The sequence below is a fragment of the Lagopus leucura genome, unplaced genomic scaffold (assembly GCF_019238085.1).
Source record: "Lagopus leucura isolate 7727_CA_CO unplaced genomic scaffold, USGS_WTPT01 Super-Scaffold_797, whole genome shotgun sequence".
NCBI classification, from domain to species: Eukaryota; Metazoa; Chordata; class Aves; order Galliformes; family Phasianidae; genus Lagopus; species Lagopus leucura.
In genome coordinates this window covers 162,586-175,534 of record NW_024962259.1, presented here as the reverse complement: position 1 = coordinate 175,534, position 12,949 = coordinate 162,586, and the positions used below count along the sequence as shown (strand labels likewise).

At 61.2% G+C, this 12,949-nt stretch overlaps 1 protein-coding gene across 2 annotated transcripts; it reads right to left on the bottom strand.

Moving 5' to 3' along the window:
* Positions 1-3,954: 3,954 nt before the first annotated feature.
* Positions 3,955-11,233, bottom strand: CDC42EP4 (CDC42 effector protein 4). 2 transcript variants are annotated; one of them, XM_042865316.1, is made up of 2 exons: positions 11,177-11,233; positions 3,955-5,745 (listed from the first exon to the last, which is right to left on the bottom strand). In XM_042865316.1, the coding sequence occupies exon 2, from the start codon at positions 5,645-5,647 to the stop codon at positions 4,739-4,741; it is 909 nt and encodes a 302-aa protein (XP_042721250.1). In that variant the 5' UTR covers positions 5,648-5,745; positions 11,177-11,233; the 3' UTR covers positions 3,955-4,738. The 2 variants fall into 2 exon arrangements, with proteins under 2 accessions (XP_042721250.1, XP_042721251.1); XM_042865317.1 differs by lacking the exon at positions 11,177-11,233 and having other exon boundaries at positions 3,955-5,305; positions 5,465-5,870.
* Positions 11,234-12,949: the final 1,716 nt, after the last annotated feature.

Genomic DNA, 12,949 nt, shown 5'->3' with positions numbered 1-12,949 from the left:
GGGGCAGTCAGCTTCAGCAGCCCCCAGCTCCTACCAGAGCACTGGGGCAGGGGCACAGAGCAAGAACAGTTTGAGGTGGATCAGTGTGGGGACCTCCTGCATCACCTTTGCTGTGATCTGTGCTGTGCATCATCAACCCAGCCTTGAGGCTTCAAAGGGACACAAGGACAAGCAGTTACCCCCCAGGACACAGCAAGCAGTACCCCTTCATGGCACTCACAGCCATCTAACGCTGTCCCAGGATTCTCATCCCCCAGCCAGCCCTATCTGGCTGCATGCCAAACTCCCCCCCATTCCACCTCATACTTACTGAATAAATTTGCATTTAGGTCCATCAGGGCAGAAACCCACAAGGTAGCTGGCACACATCACCCTCTGCGTGCACTTGTACCTGCACGGGGGGCCTGCCACACACAGAAGAGCTCCCCGTTAGCAGGGACACAGCACTGAGCCTGGATCTCTGCCAGGCACCAAGTAGCACTTCCACACAGTCCCCAGAGCTCACCCTTCTCTGGCTCCATCACCTTGCAGGATTTGGGGCCAGCAGAAGGGAGCAGACCTCCCATAACCAGCAGGTGGTGAGCACTGTCCCAGTATCTGGGCACTCACCATGCCTGCAGAAGCCTCGGTCATACCAGGGACAGCCTGTGGTGCCAGCTGTAGCATCAACATACAGGAAGGGACAGTCCTCACTGCTGCATTCACCTGTGGGACCAGGGGGAGGGGAGGGGGTGAAGGCTGGGACAACGCTCACCCAAGTCAAACAGCAGAAATATGGGAGAAACAGGTGCCCAGGGGCATGCAGCCTCGGGCAGACACTGGTGGCATTTCTTCCCTCAGACAGGAGGTGGCATCAGGAGATTGCTTGAGGCCAGACCCGGAGGACACAGGGGGTTTGGGTGGGACAGGCTGCAGGGTCCTCATTCTGCTCTCACCGAGCTCGAAGTGGGAGCAGCACTTGGGGATCACAGTCATGTTGGGCTTGTGTAGGAAGTCACAGCCACTGCTCCATAAAAGCAGTGCTTGCAGACCACCACCCACCTCAACTCGTTTTGTAGGATCACCCCCAGAACGCACCCAGCTCATACAGGCAGTGCCTGAGTACCATATGTTCACTCCGAGGCATTCAGACCCTCCCCTTTGTGCTATTGCACAGCTCTGGTCCAAAGGAATGTGGCACTGGGGAGAAACAATAGGCTCTGAGTAGTCAACTTCTGTGCTCCAAACCTGCATCTTGCGGGACACACAGATGTGGAGAAGCCCATTATGGTCGTGGTGTGGTGACAGAGCAGAGAGAGGCCCTCTCCATCTCCCTGATGTCCCCAAGGGACTGCAAAACAGCACTGGTTCCACCCATCCTGAACCCTTCACAGCACTCACCTCTGGTGCAGAGCCCTTGGGTGAAGATCTTACACACAGCTCTGCAGGGAGATCAGGGGAGAAGGAGCTTAACTCACAGCACTGGTGCCAAGACCACCATTCCCCAAAGGGATGAGCCCCCAACTCTTCCCACAGAGCTGCACTGGGTACATCATCAAGGGAAGCAACGCCTGAGGCCAACCTGGCAGAAATACCACAGTAGCTGCAGCAAAGCAGGGAGAACCCCAGCACCTTCTGCAACTCTGCTGCTCTCCAGGGATGCCACAGGACCCTCAACTTACTGTCTTTACCTGGGAAGGGCAGGAGCTGGGCTCCTTGCTGCTGCTCTGTGTCAGCCTCTGCATCAAACCAGATCCTCTACACACCAGCCACCAGCTCCTCCATGACTCTGTAGTCACTAATCCCCCAAAGGGCTCAGAAACCCTCTTCTTCCTACCCCCAAAGCAAACTCAGCTGAAGCAGAAGCCCAGTGCCCTCCATTTAGGGGGAGAAGCTACCCACATCTACTCTCAATTTGCAGCTGTGATTGCCTGGTGCCTCAGCCCAGCTGTGGGTAACTCAGCCCAGGTCCCCCAACCTTGGTGATGCCTCCTTGCATCAACATATGTTTCCTCTCTGCCAGTGCTGGGAGAGCAGCTGGCAATGGCCCTGACCCACAGTGGGGTCTGCAGGAGCCGACTCTCACCCCAGGCTGCACGCTCAGCAGGGAGAGCCTGACTTCAGAGCTGAACATGGTCTGCATGCTGTAATTAAATAGCCAGATAGCAAGGGATGGAACCTTTGTTGCGCCTTGTAATGCTTTGAACATTGAACATGCAGAGCTGCACCATCCCCAGTCCCACTTTGCAGTGCCACATCTCCAGGCTCACAGTGGGGACAGCCAGCTCGTTCCTTGCACCCTATGAGAAGCCCCTTTGGCCTCACTGCCAGGCTGGGGGCTTGTACATGTGTGAGGCTGCAGTAACATGAGTGAGACACAACCCTGGTGTCACAGTGCCTCCCAAGGCCACCCAAGCAGACCCCTGTCCCTCTTCCATCATGTAGTTCCTGCAGCCACGCGCATCCCCATCACGTGCCCGGAGTGACATGGCCTGACACATCAGGGATGGAGACCTGTTCCCATTCTGTCACTAGCTATAAATGCACTGGAGCAGTGCTGCGTGCCTGCTGAGTGCTGCCAGCGGGGCTGCAGCCTTGCACTGGGCACCCACCAGCACCCAGTACTTGTCCCGATGGCATCCCATGCAGTGTCACATCCCGCACTGGCCTGACGCTCACTGGCATCACAACGTTGCTCCCCACTAGCCCTAACCCCGCAGTGCTGGCCCTGCACTGGGCTGTTGTCCCATCCCGGTGAGCAGAGCTGTGTCCCATTTGCACTCAGTGAGCTGCTGTGCTTTCTGCCCCGTCGGCTCACAGCAGTGCGGTGCTGCCGAGCAGAGGCTGGAGCCGACAGGCGTCACAGCAATGGAAATGGCTTTGTGACAGAGCCAGGACTGCTCAGCACCTGCCCTGGGGCTCCCCATCCCCAAGAACCCTCCAGAAAGGGGTGCAAGCCCCAGAGACCTTCCCAGCATGCTGCTTCATGTCAAGGCAACAATAAGGGACAGGAGGAGCCTAACGACCTCTCAGGACACAGAGACCAGCACCATCGGTTTAGGGAGGGATGCTCAGAGCCCAGTGCACCAGTCCCAACCCAATGGAGCAGAGTGGGAGCAGGGTAGAGGCATCCCGGTGAGCTCAGAGCAGCCGCTGGCCCGGCTGCCAGCTGCAGCTGCTGTTGTTCTCACATCCTGAACAATAGCCCAATGTCCCACGCCGCGGGGCATTGTGTCGGCACAGGACCCCATTGTGTCCCCACCGCAGCTCAGCGCCTGCTCCCACCAGCATCACCCTTCCAACCTCTTGTGCAGGGTGGTGGGCACCCAGCCCAGACCCTCCAAGGGCTGGAAAATAATAAAACGGCCAAATCCTTCCGTCCTGGTCCAGCCCTGCAAAGCCATCTGCTTGAGGATGAGGGAGCGTTCCTGGACCGCTCTCCCCATCTTATCCCATCCCATCCCCAGGCAGGGAGCAGCAGAAATCCTGCTGTAAGGTAGGAATACCTGCTGTGCTGGACACGGCCCCACCATCCACTCACCTCAGGGCTCACAGCAGGGCACCCCCAGCCCATGGGAGTGGGGACAGCCAGTCCTGCCTTTCCACCTTCCCCTTCTCCCTGACTGAAGGAAGCGTGCTGCAGGAGGAGAGGCCACTTGGCATGGTCACCCCTTGGCATGAGCAGGGCTGGCCGGAAGGGCACAGCCAAGAGCCAGATCCGGCCAGCAGGAGCTCACCCGCTTCCCCCACGGCAGGCAGCCCCGCTCTGATGGGCAGATAGAGCACAGCCACAGGTGCCAACACGCAGCCAGGTTGGCACAGCACCACATGGAGCTAGGGAGAAGCCACAGGGCCTGGGAGGAGGCAACAGCATGGGGTCTGGAAGCAGCACAGAGAAACCCCATCCCCACACTGGACCCGGTGTAGAAGAAGGCAGCCACCCACATCTCACCCCATAGGAACTCAAGCCACTGCTGTCACTAACATTTCCTTTATTCTTCACATTTTTACATACACGGTATAAAACCTTTTTCTTCCACCTGTCTGCACCAGCACAGCCCCACAGCAGCAGCCACCAGCATGCTGGACTGGGGGGTCCCAGGCATTCAATCCCAGGGCACAGACCCACCGTCCTATTGGTGTCCCCAGCACAATTGGTGCCAGGGCCATATGGAGTGTGTCTCTGCTGGGATGGAGCATCCATCTGAAGCGTGAGGAGCAAGTCCCCACTGCAGCACAAAGGCAGCGGCTCTCAGACTGCAGAAAGTCCCTAAGAAACCCAGAGCTGCCAGCTGTCCCAGGGCTCTGAGTTTGAGTCCTTCCTCATGGGAAATGTCCCCTCCGTTAAAAAAAACAAAAGCAAGAGTAAAGAAAGTTAAGTACAAATCGGAGAGCAGTAAAAACCTTATGGTGGAAAAAAATATATATATTACTAGAGGGACTAAAACTTCAAAGCCTCATCTTGTTTGATCCTATAATGCTTTACGTGGGCAGGGGAAAAAAAAGAAATGAAAAAAAAAAAAAGAGCACTAGCATCCAAAGTCCAACAGAAAGAACCAAGATTGAGTCTGTTCCTTGTCCAGGGACGCGCTGGAGCTTTCCCAGGACAGCACTATCCTATCACCATGGGATGGCACCGGCACTCCGGGAGGGAGAGGAGCAAAGTGTTCCTGGTGCTGCCAGCCCCAGCACTGGGTCACCCACCCCTGTGTCCAAGCAATCACAAATGAGAACCAGTCCCCTCAGCTCACTGCCCTCCCTATACCCTGATCTCATCATCATCTTCATCGGCGAAGGAGAACTCCTTGTCTGGGCGCTTCGGAGGGCCCCGCTGGCTCTGTGCCCCCACTGGGAGGGGGCTGCGCTCCCCCGGCCCCGAGGCACAGCTGGATGCTGCACTGCTGTCCCTGGGACCGCCAGCGCTGCAGGATGGACTCTGGCTCTGCGCAGCCACTGGAGAACCGGGTACAGCAACATCCCCCTCCTCACGGCTCTCCTCCGCCTCGAGGTCTTCATCCTGCTCCCACTGCTCCTTATCCATGATGCTCAGCACATCACCGAGCATGGAGGGCCCCAAGTCGATGTGGAAGGACATGATGGACTCAGCGTGTTTCATGCCAGCCCCGCTCTTGGCCACCACAACGGGCAGCTCCGTGATGTCCCCGAAGTCGCGCTCATCCAGACCGGGGCTCAGCGGCCCGGCGGCTGCCCCGTTGAGACGCTGCTGCTCTTCGGGGCTCATCTCCTCTGGCATCTTCTTGACGGGACTGGAGGAGAGGCTCTTGGGCAGCTGCCCCGTGCTCCTGTCCACCTCCTTCTCATTGAGCTGCGGCAAGGAGACGGCATTCTTCACGAAGAGCGCCGAGTCGCGCAGCGAGCCCAGCATGTCCCGCCGGTCACCGCGCGTCACCGACTGCGAGCGCTTGCTGCTGCGGAAGCGGCGGGACAGCAGCCCCGGCTTGGAAGCCCCCGGTTCCTCACCTACCTCCGGCTCGCCGGCCTTGCTGGTGAGGAACGAGGTGTCCCCGAATGCATCCCCGGCCCGGCCCACGTGCATGGTGTGCCGGAAGTCCCCCAGCGGTGCGCTGATCATCTCTGCCGTCAGGTCGGCCCGCGAGCGCCGCTTGGAGTGTGCCGAGTTGGAGACGAGCTGCTTGAGGATGGGCATGGTGCTGGTGGTGGGCAGCACGGCCAGCGGGCACGGCTGCTGCTCACGGCTGCTGCTCCACGCACGGGGTCGCACCCGGCATCACCAGTGGGTCACTGCTAGGGGACAGGAGAGGGACACAGTCAGGCGAAGATGCTATGGAATTATAGAATCATTAAGATTGAAAAGACATCTCAGCCCCCAAGCCACCCTCACTGTGCCCCACTGACCCTGTCCCCAAGTGCCACATCTCCATGGTTCTGGAATACCTCCAGGGATGGTGCCCCACCCCCTGGGCTGCTGTGCCAGTGCCCAACCACTCATCCTGAGAAGAAATTGTTCCTGATATCCAACCTGAACCTCCCCTAAAACAACAGACACAGCCCTGCTGACACCAGCCCTCATACTACCAGGCTGCAAAACACAACACCATGGCCACAGATGAGTATGATCCTGCATCAGCCCCCACACAAAGCACTGCAAGGGGGATGGGGCCTCAGACCCCACCGAGCCATCCAACCCTGCTCTGTCCTCTCAGAAGAGTGGTGTCAGTCCCCATCCACGAAGCAGACAAAGAGTTGGGCATGGAGAAGCAGCATGAAAGTCCCTGATGGAAATGAGCATGGCACCATGGTCCCCTTGTTCTGTCCCATGGTGATCCTAAGCCGCAGGCTTCCAGATATCCCTTCGCCTCCCTGAACACTCGCACTTTGTTGTTGCTTTGGAGACAGATTCAAGATGGCAAACCTGGGGAACCATCACAGCATCACCACACCCCACCCCACCCCACAGACCCTTCTCACCCTACAGCCCCAGAAGGGCAAATCCCCACAGCAGCCAGATCTGCAGCAGAGCTCCTCGGGTGACACTACCACGCTTTGGGGACACACACACAAAGAGGGACATTGAGGGCACCCACTGCCCCTCCCTGCACAGCCCCAGCCCACCGGAGTGGGGCACAGCAGCACTGAACTTCCAGGAGCTGCACACTGAGAGGATGCCTGGGATTTTATTTTTTTTTTAATTGAAAGAAAGCGGGGAGGAGCAGCCGCCAGGAGGAATTGGAAACAGACGGCAGGAAGTGTGCAAGGAGCCCCCGGGAGGCACCACCAGGCTGAGGGGAGCAGAGCAGGGACAGCTCCTGCAGCCTCGTGCACCTGGTAGCATGTGTGGCAGGATGGGGACATGGGGGACCCCAAAGCCATCCATGCTGTGCCCTGGTGCTGATCCCACATGTGCCTGTGCCACTCTCACTGCACCCCCATCCCACCCCCCCGGCACAGCCACCTCACCATCACTGCTGTGACTCAGGGGTTACAGCTCACAGCAGAGATGACCAAGGGCCTCTCCCTTCCTCTTTCTCACAGCCCAGCAGCATTACGGCCTCCTCCATCCTCAATGCCATCACCGGCCCCATCCAGCCCAGCCCCGGTGGCCACGCAGGAGGGAACAAGGACAGCGACCACATCATTGCATCCCATGACGTCAGGCAGCCCCAGGTGGTCCCGGGCGAGGAAAAGCCAGAGAGGAAGGACTCACAGCCGCCCTCTTCCTCCACTCGGGCACCGCGGCGCTGCCGACACAGCCATACTCACAGGGAAAGGGACAATAACTCTTCCCTGTGTCCCTCAGCCATGCCCAGCTCTGTGGGACCGGCGGGGAGAGATACGGCAGCAAGGTCCCAATAAAACCCAGCCACGTACTCACACACATGCCCCAAACCTGCTCCAAGACACCTGGCTGTCCCTCACCATTCGGCCAAGCTCGTTCCATGTGGGCAGGGCGCACTCTGATCCCACACAGGTGCAAAGTCCCATTTCCCTGCCCCACTCTCACAGCTCCTCCTCAGAGCCAGCGCGCTGCATGGCAGCCCCAGAGCTGAAGGAACATGCTGACCCTGGGGGCTCCAGAGGGGACACAGCAGCAGGGATGAAGCAGCTGCTCTGTTTCCCACCAGCTCTTCCCATGCACTGCAGCCACCCCAAACCCAGAGCTGGGTGGGCTCCTCCCCACACCCCCATGCAGCTTCTCGCAGCCCCCCACTCCCAGCAACAGCTCCTGCATGCGCATGGTGCAGACATTTCCCTCTGCACGCTCTCCTTTCAGGCCAGCATTCCTGCAGCCTTTGGTTTTACATAAAACAAACACTCCCAGCAAGCTCCCCAGCTGGGCCAGGCAACCGTGCTGGCTGATTTAGGCCATCTGGGGACTGTCCCTCCCTTGTATTTAGATTTCAGGGCCAAGTTGAGCATTTGCAAGATACTTTGCAAGCTGCAGTGAAGGGGCCACTGGGAGTTGGAACGTTACTGGTGCAGCCTCCCCATCCAGCCGCCCTCCATCACCATCAGCCTCCAAACAAGCCATGCTCCCCCCCCCCCCTGCCCCCCCACCCCACCCCTGAGGCTGCGGCCCAAAAAAACATTTCATAGTGACCCAAATCTCCCTCAGAGCTTTGCCCCCAGCCTCCTGTAAAGGCAAATCTGGGGCGGCTACCTATACCAGCCCCATCCCACTGAGGGAACGGGGCACAGAGCCCTCTTCTCCTGCTCTCGCTCAGGGCGAGGAGCAGATCCTGTGACATTCACGCTGTGCATGCTCTTACAAAGGAAACCAGGCCAGAGCAGTTCCACAGCTGCCTCTCCTGCTGCCTCTGGGATCACGGCTGTGAAACCCGAGCGGTGCAGCAGGGTGGCAGTGCTGCCCATTTCTGGGCATAGCGGGTGGCAGCGAGTCCAGGCAGGGCTTTGGGGATGCGGATAGGATAGGACTCGCAAGCAGGGTTTAAGGCAACAGGGAGAAAGCAAAGCAGCGGTTTACAATCTGCCTCATCCCCACTTCTCAACACTTAATAATCTTGAGCTCAAAACAGCGAGAGCCTTGCATCCCTGATTTCCCCTGAAAATGAGCGCTCAGCCTGGATCCTGCAGACAGCACAGAGGAGAGCCAAATCCCAGCCAGCCCCATGCAGGGTTGGCAGCAGGGACCACTCAACCTGACGCCACTTTCATCCCCATCTCACCCTGCTCAGCACCAGTCACCCACTGGGGACCACAAGGCAAAAGAACAGGGACGGCACAGGGGTGCGTGCGAGGGAAACACCGCTCCAGCCACGCTCCCACACACCCCGCCTCCGGCTCACCCCGCTCCCGGGCTGGGAGAGCCATCCCAGCCAGCCCAGCCGGATCCCAACGAGCCGGGCTGCGCACATGCCACAGGCAGCAGCCTGCAGCCCCGAGATCAGAGGATGCTCCCCACCCTGCCGGGCGCTGGGGCAGGGGCAGCACAGGACCGGTCCGTCCCCAGTACAGCTCCGGGGCAGGGAGGACGCGCTCAGCCCCGCTCACGGGGCGCTGCCCCCCGTCCCCCTCACCCCCCCGCCCCGGGCAGCCGTCTCGCACAGCCCTTTGATGTCGCTGCCTGGCAGACGGCTGCCGGAGACGCTCCTCTCTCAGATGACGCCCTGCCACCTCCGGTCCCAGCGCTATCACAGCCCGGTGAGCCCCGCCAGGCCTGGGGAAGCCGGTCCCGTTTGCGTGGGATGAGGAGGCGCCCGGTGAGCGTTGCTCTCCGCTGTGGGTGACAGGTCTGGTCCTGTCTGCTGGCAACGCCGCGGCTCAGTCGGGATGAACAGAGGAGGCTTCAGCGGTCGGAGCCCGGGTCAGCGGGACGGCTCAGCTCGGCGCTGGTTGCAGCTATCTGCGCATAAATCAGAGTTGACCCGGGGAAGCGCCAGCCTGGCGGTGCCAAAAAACGGAGCGGCGTTCTCCCCAGGGAGCGCTGACGCCCAAGAGCTGCATCCAGAGTTCAGCGAGGAGCTATGGGCAGGACACGCCATTACACGCAAGGGAGCAAAACCCTCCTGCTGAGGGGCCAAGAAGCAGCCCGCAGCCACGGAGGGGACGTTTCCGAGGGGAAAGGTTATCTCCTCGCTCCGTCACCCGCAACAACGGGGGCTGGCCAGGCTCTGACAGGATACCGGGGCTAAACGGCCCTCCTGACCTCTTCCAGGCTCCAAATTCCTGCGGTTTCGCTAGGGTGGACGGGAAATAAACAGCCCGGCTTCCCACGGCTCACCCCGACACCCCACATGCCCAAACCCCACCGGCCGGCTCGGGGCCCCGCGCTGCCTGCGCTCAGACAAAACCCAGCGAACAAAGGCAGAGACGGCCGCGGTCAGCACAACGCCGCCGGGCTGCTCACAGCTCACCCCACAGCGTGGCACCGAGGGGGTGGCCGCCCCCCGCTATGGGGGTCTTTTCACCCCACCTCCCGCACCAGCACCCGACCTCACGAACATATCCCGCATTAAACCTCAGCTGGATTTGCTCCACGGTCTCCGAGGGAGCCGCATCCAAAACAGATTTGTTTACTGCGTGTCCCGAGATCGGTGTGCCGCTCCCTGCCCCTCTCCCTACCTCAGTTCCTCCCCCCAGACAGCTAACGATCTCAGCTCCCGCGTTAACAGCCTATAGATCGGCACTTGGAAACATCCATACCGACAACGGGGCTGCTGGGGTCAAGCCAGGGCAGCGCAGGCTGCATCCCCGTCCCCACCAGCGGCTTCCACCCCCCCAGCTCGGCTCTGGCAACGCCGTCCCACATCGCAACAGGCTTCTGAGCCCCGTGCTCAAGTTGCAGAGCTGAGAAAGCCCCGGGATGCCCAGAATGCGTCCCCTGGGAGTGCTGAGCACTACAGGAGTGTAGAACGGGACGGTTGGGAAACCCTGGCCCACCCCCGACTGCAGGAAGCAGAGCTGAAGGGGGATTTCAAGCCGCTCTGTGACTCAGCAGCCGCTTCGCCCCGTCCCAGCGAGCCCAGAGGTGCGGCTGGAGCCGCTCCAAGGATCGGCGTTTCCGAGAAGGGCCGCATGAGCGCAGCGTTCGGGACTTCGACGGGGTGCGCAATCAGAGCCCGGCCCGGGCACCGCGCCGCGGGGCTCAGCGAACCGGGCCGGGGCAGCGCACTCGGGCCGAGCCATGCCAGGACCGGGACAGCCCTGGGGCCGGAGCCCGCAGCTCGGGCGGGGCGAACCAGTGCCCCAGGCTGGGCAAATAGAGCTCCGGAGGCGCCGCATCCTGTTAACTCCTTCAACCACCCGGCCTGGTGCCGGGACAGGACACGGGATAGCCCCAGGACCCCACCCGCAGTGGTGGCGGCTCCGGACGCCCCGGTCCCGCATCCCACCCGCCTGAACCCCCACCGGCTGCATCCCGAACGCTGCTCCCGGTTCGAGGGGGAAGAAGGTGGGGGCCACGGCGCTGCCAGCCCCCACAGCCCGGGTCCACTCCCGATTACCGAACCCCACCCGCGGGGCTCCCTGCCTACCGAAGCTCTATCCGCACGACGATGCCGGCACCGCACGGCCCGGAGTTTCCCAACGGCCCTCGGAGCGGAGCGGTCCGAGCTCGGCGCCCACCCCGGTGCCGCCGCGCCCCGTCCCTCCCTCGGACAATAGCAAAACCAAGGCCCAGCCATCCCATCCCTGTGCCGTGTCGTTCCGATCCGTGCCGGGCTGAGCCGTACCGGCGCGCCGCCCGACCCCCTCGTACCTGCGCGCCCGGGTCCCGCGCCCGACCCATGGCCGTGCCGCCCGGTGCCGAGCCGAGCCGAGCCGAGCCGGAGCGAAACCGCACCCCCTCCACTACCGCCGGGCGCGAATGATGTCATCGCCCCGCCCGGGCCAATGGAGCCGCGCAACGTCACGGGGCTGCCCCACTCCCTCCATTCAAACCCGAGTGGGGCGGGGGGGGGGGGAGGCGGTAAGGCTTGTCCTGGATGCGGCCTTTTTGGGGGTCCCTATTGGGATACCCCAACCTCGGAGAGAGATCCTCTGTGCGGAGTGCGGGGATCCACGCGTGTGACTCTTCCCCCCGTGGGGCAGCCAGGAGCTCGGTTCTCCCTTCTCCAGGCCCAGCAGTGGGCGGGGGCTGCCCGCACCCCCAGCGTAGGAACCGGGGCTGGAGGCTGTAATTAATTAAGGGAATTAAAGCCGAACTAAGCAGCCAGCAGTCAATGGGCTCAGCCCTGGGGGGGCACCGTTGACTACGCTCCGCTCGCAGCCGTGTCACCCCCGCTCGCCCTCTGCTGTCCCCAGCCTGTCCCCATCCAGCCCCGCAGCCGCAGCCCCTCGGCAGCCCCACGCGATGGGTGCGGGGCAGCGGCACCGCGCTGAGGGTTCAGGGCTGCGCAGCCTCCGCCGGAGATTAAGGCGAGACCTTTGTGGGAGAAAAGGGGCGGGAGAGACAAGATTATCCCGAATCTGCCTAATGCGGCGTTTCTTGCATATTCCAAAGCGTCTGGCGCCTCTGTGCATGCAGCCAGACCGGGGAATAAAGGGGTGGTGAGAGGGAGATACGGCTCCAGATGCTGCGGCCGTACGTGCTCGGGAGCTCATTGCTGCAGTAAGTAAGTGCCAGGGCACAGAGGTTTCTGGTGTCACCAACGAGAGGAGAACCCCACTTGTAGGGCGGCTCCACTCCCCAAAATGCAGCTGCACGGGTTCAGCAGCACCAACCCAAAGGGATGCATCAGCGCTGGGCACTTCATCCCAATGCTGCCCACCCGTGGGAATGGGATGAGCCAGAACCATAAACCCGTTGCTCACTGCAGGGCTGGGCAACGCGCAATGCTGTGGGGTTGGCATGCCAGAGGGGGGGGGGGGCTGAGCACTGAGACCAAAACAACTGCACTGGTGTGGGTGTTCAGCACTGCTGCTGGTTCCTACAGGCTCCTCCTGGGCTACGCTGCTCCCTCTGTTCACATCACTGCCATTTTCATAGCCGGTTCGGTCAGAAAATTTGATTTTCCCTGCTTTGCATTGGGGAAACTGAGGCAGAACACAAAGCACCGTGCCTGCGCTTTTTCAGGTTGGAGTGGCTGCGGAAGGGGAGGCTCCATCCTGGGGCTCTGCCCACATGCACCAAGCCCCCCCCACGGCTCATTATCAGGTAAATCAGTGCTACCAGGCCAGCTCATGTCAGATGAAGGCCTTGCATTGCCAGCAATGCGTGCCTCACCTGATGCTGTCATGGGAGCACAGTGCTGGGTGAGACAGCACAGTCAGAAGGAATTAAGCTCAGCCGGCTGCCAGCGAGACAGCACTGCTGGGGACAGCACCTGAGGGCTGGTGGGGCTGTGGCTGGGCAGAGCGGGCGCCCAGTGAACCCGAAACACTGCTATCAGAGCTGCCTCCACTCCTGTCCTCCTCCTGCAGAGTCCCCGGGGCAGGATCCTGCCCTGGGGAGATAGCAGGAGGGTTGGGGATGCTCAGAGGCTCAGGAGTGGGTAGCTGGATGGCTCTGACCCTCCCTGAACCCATCGCT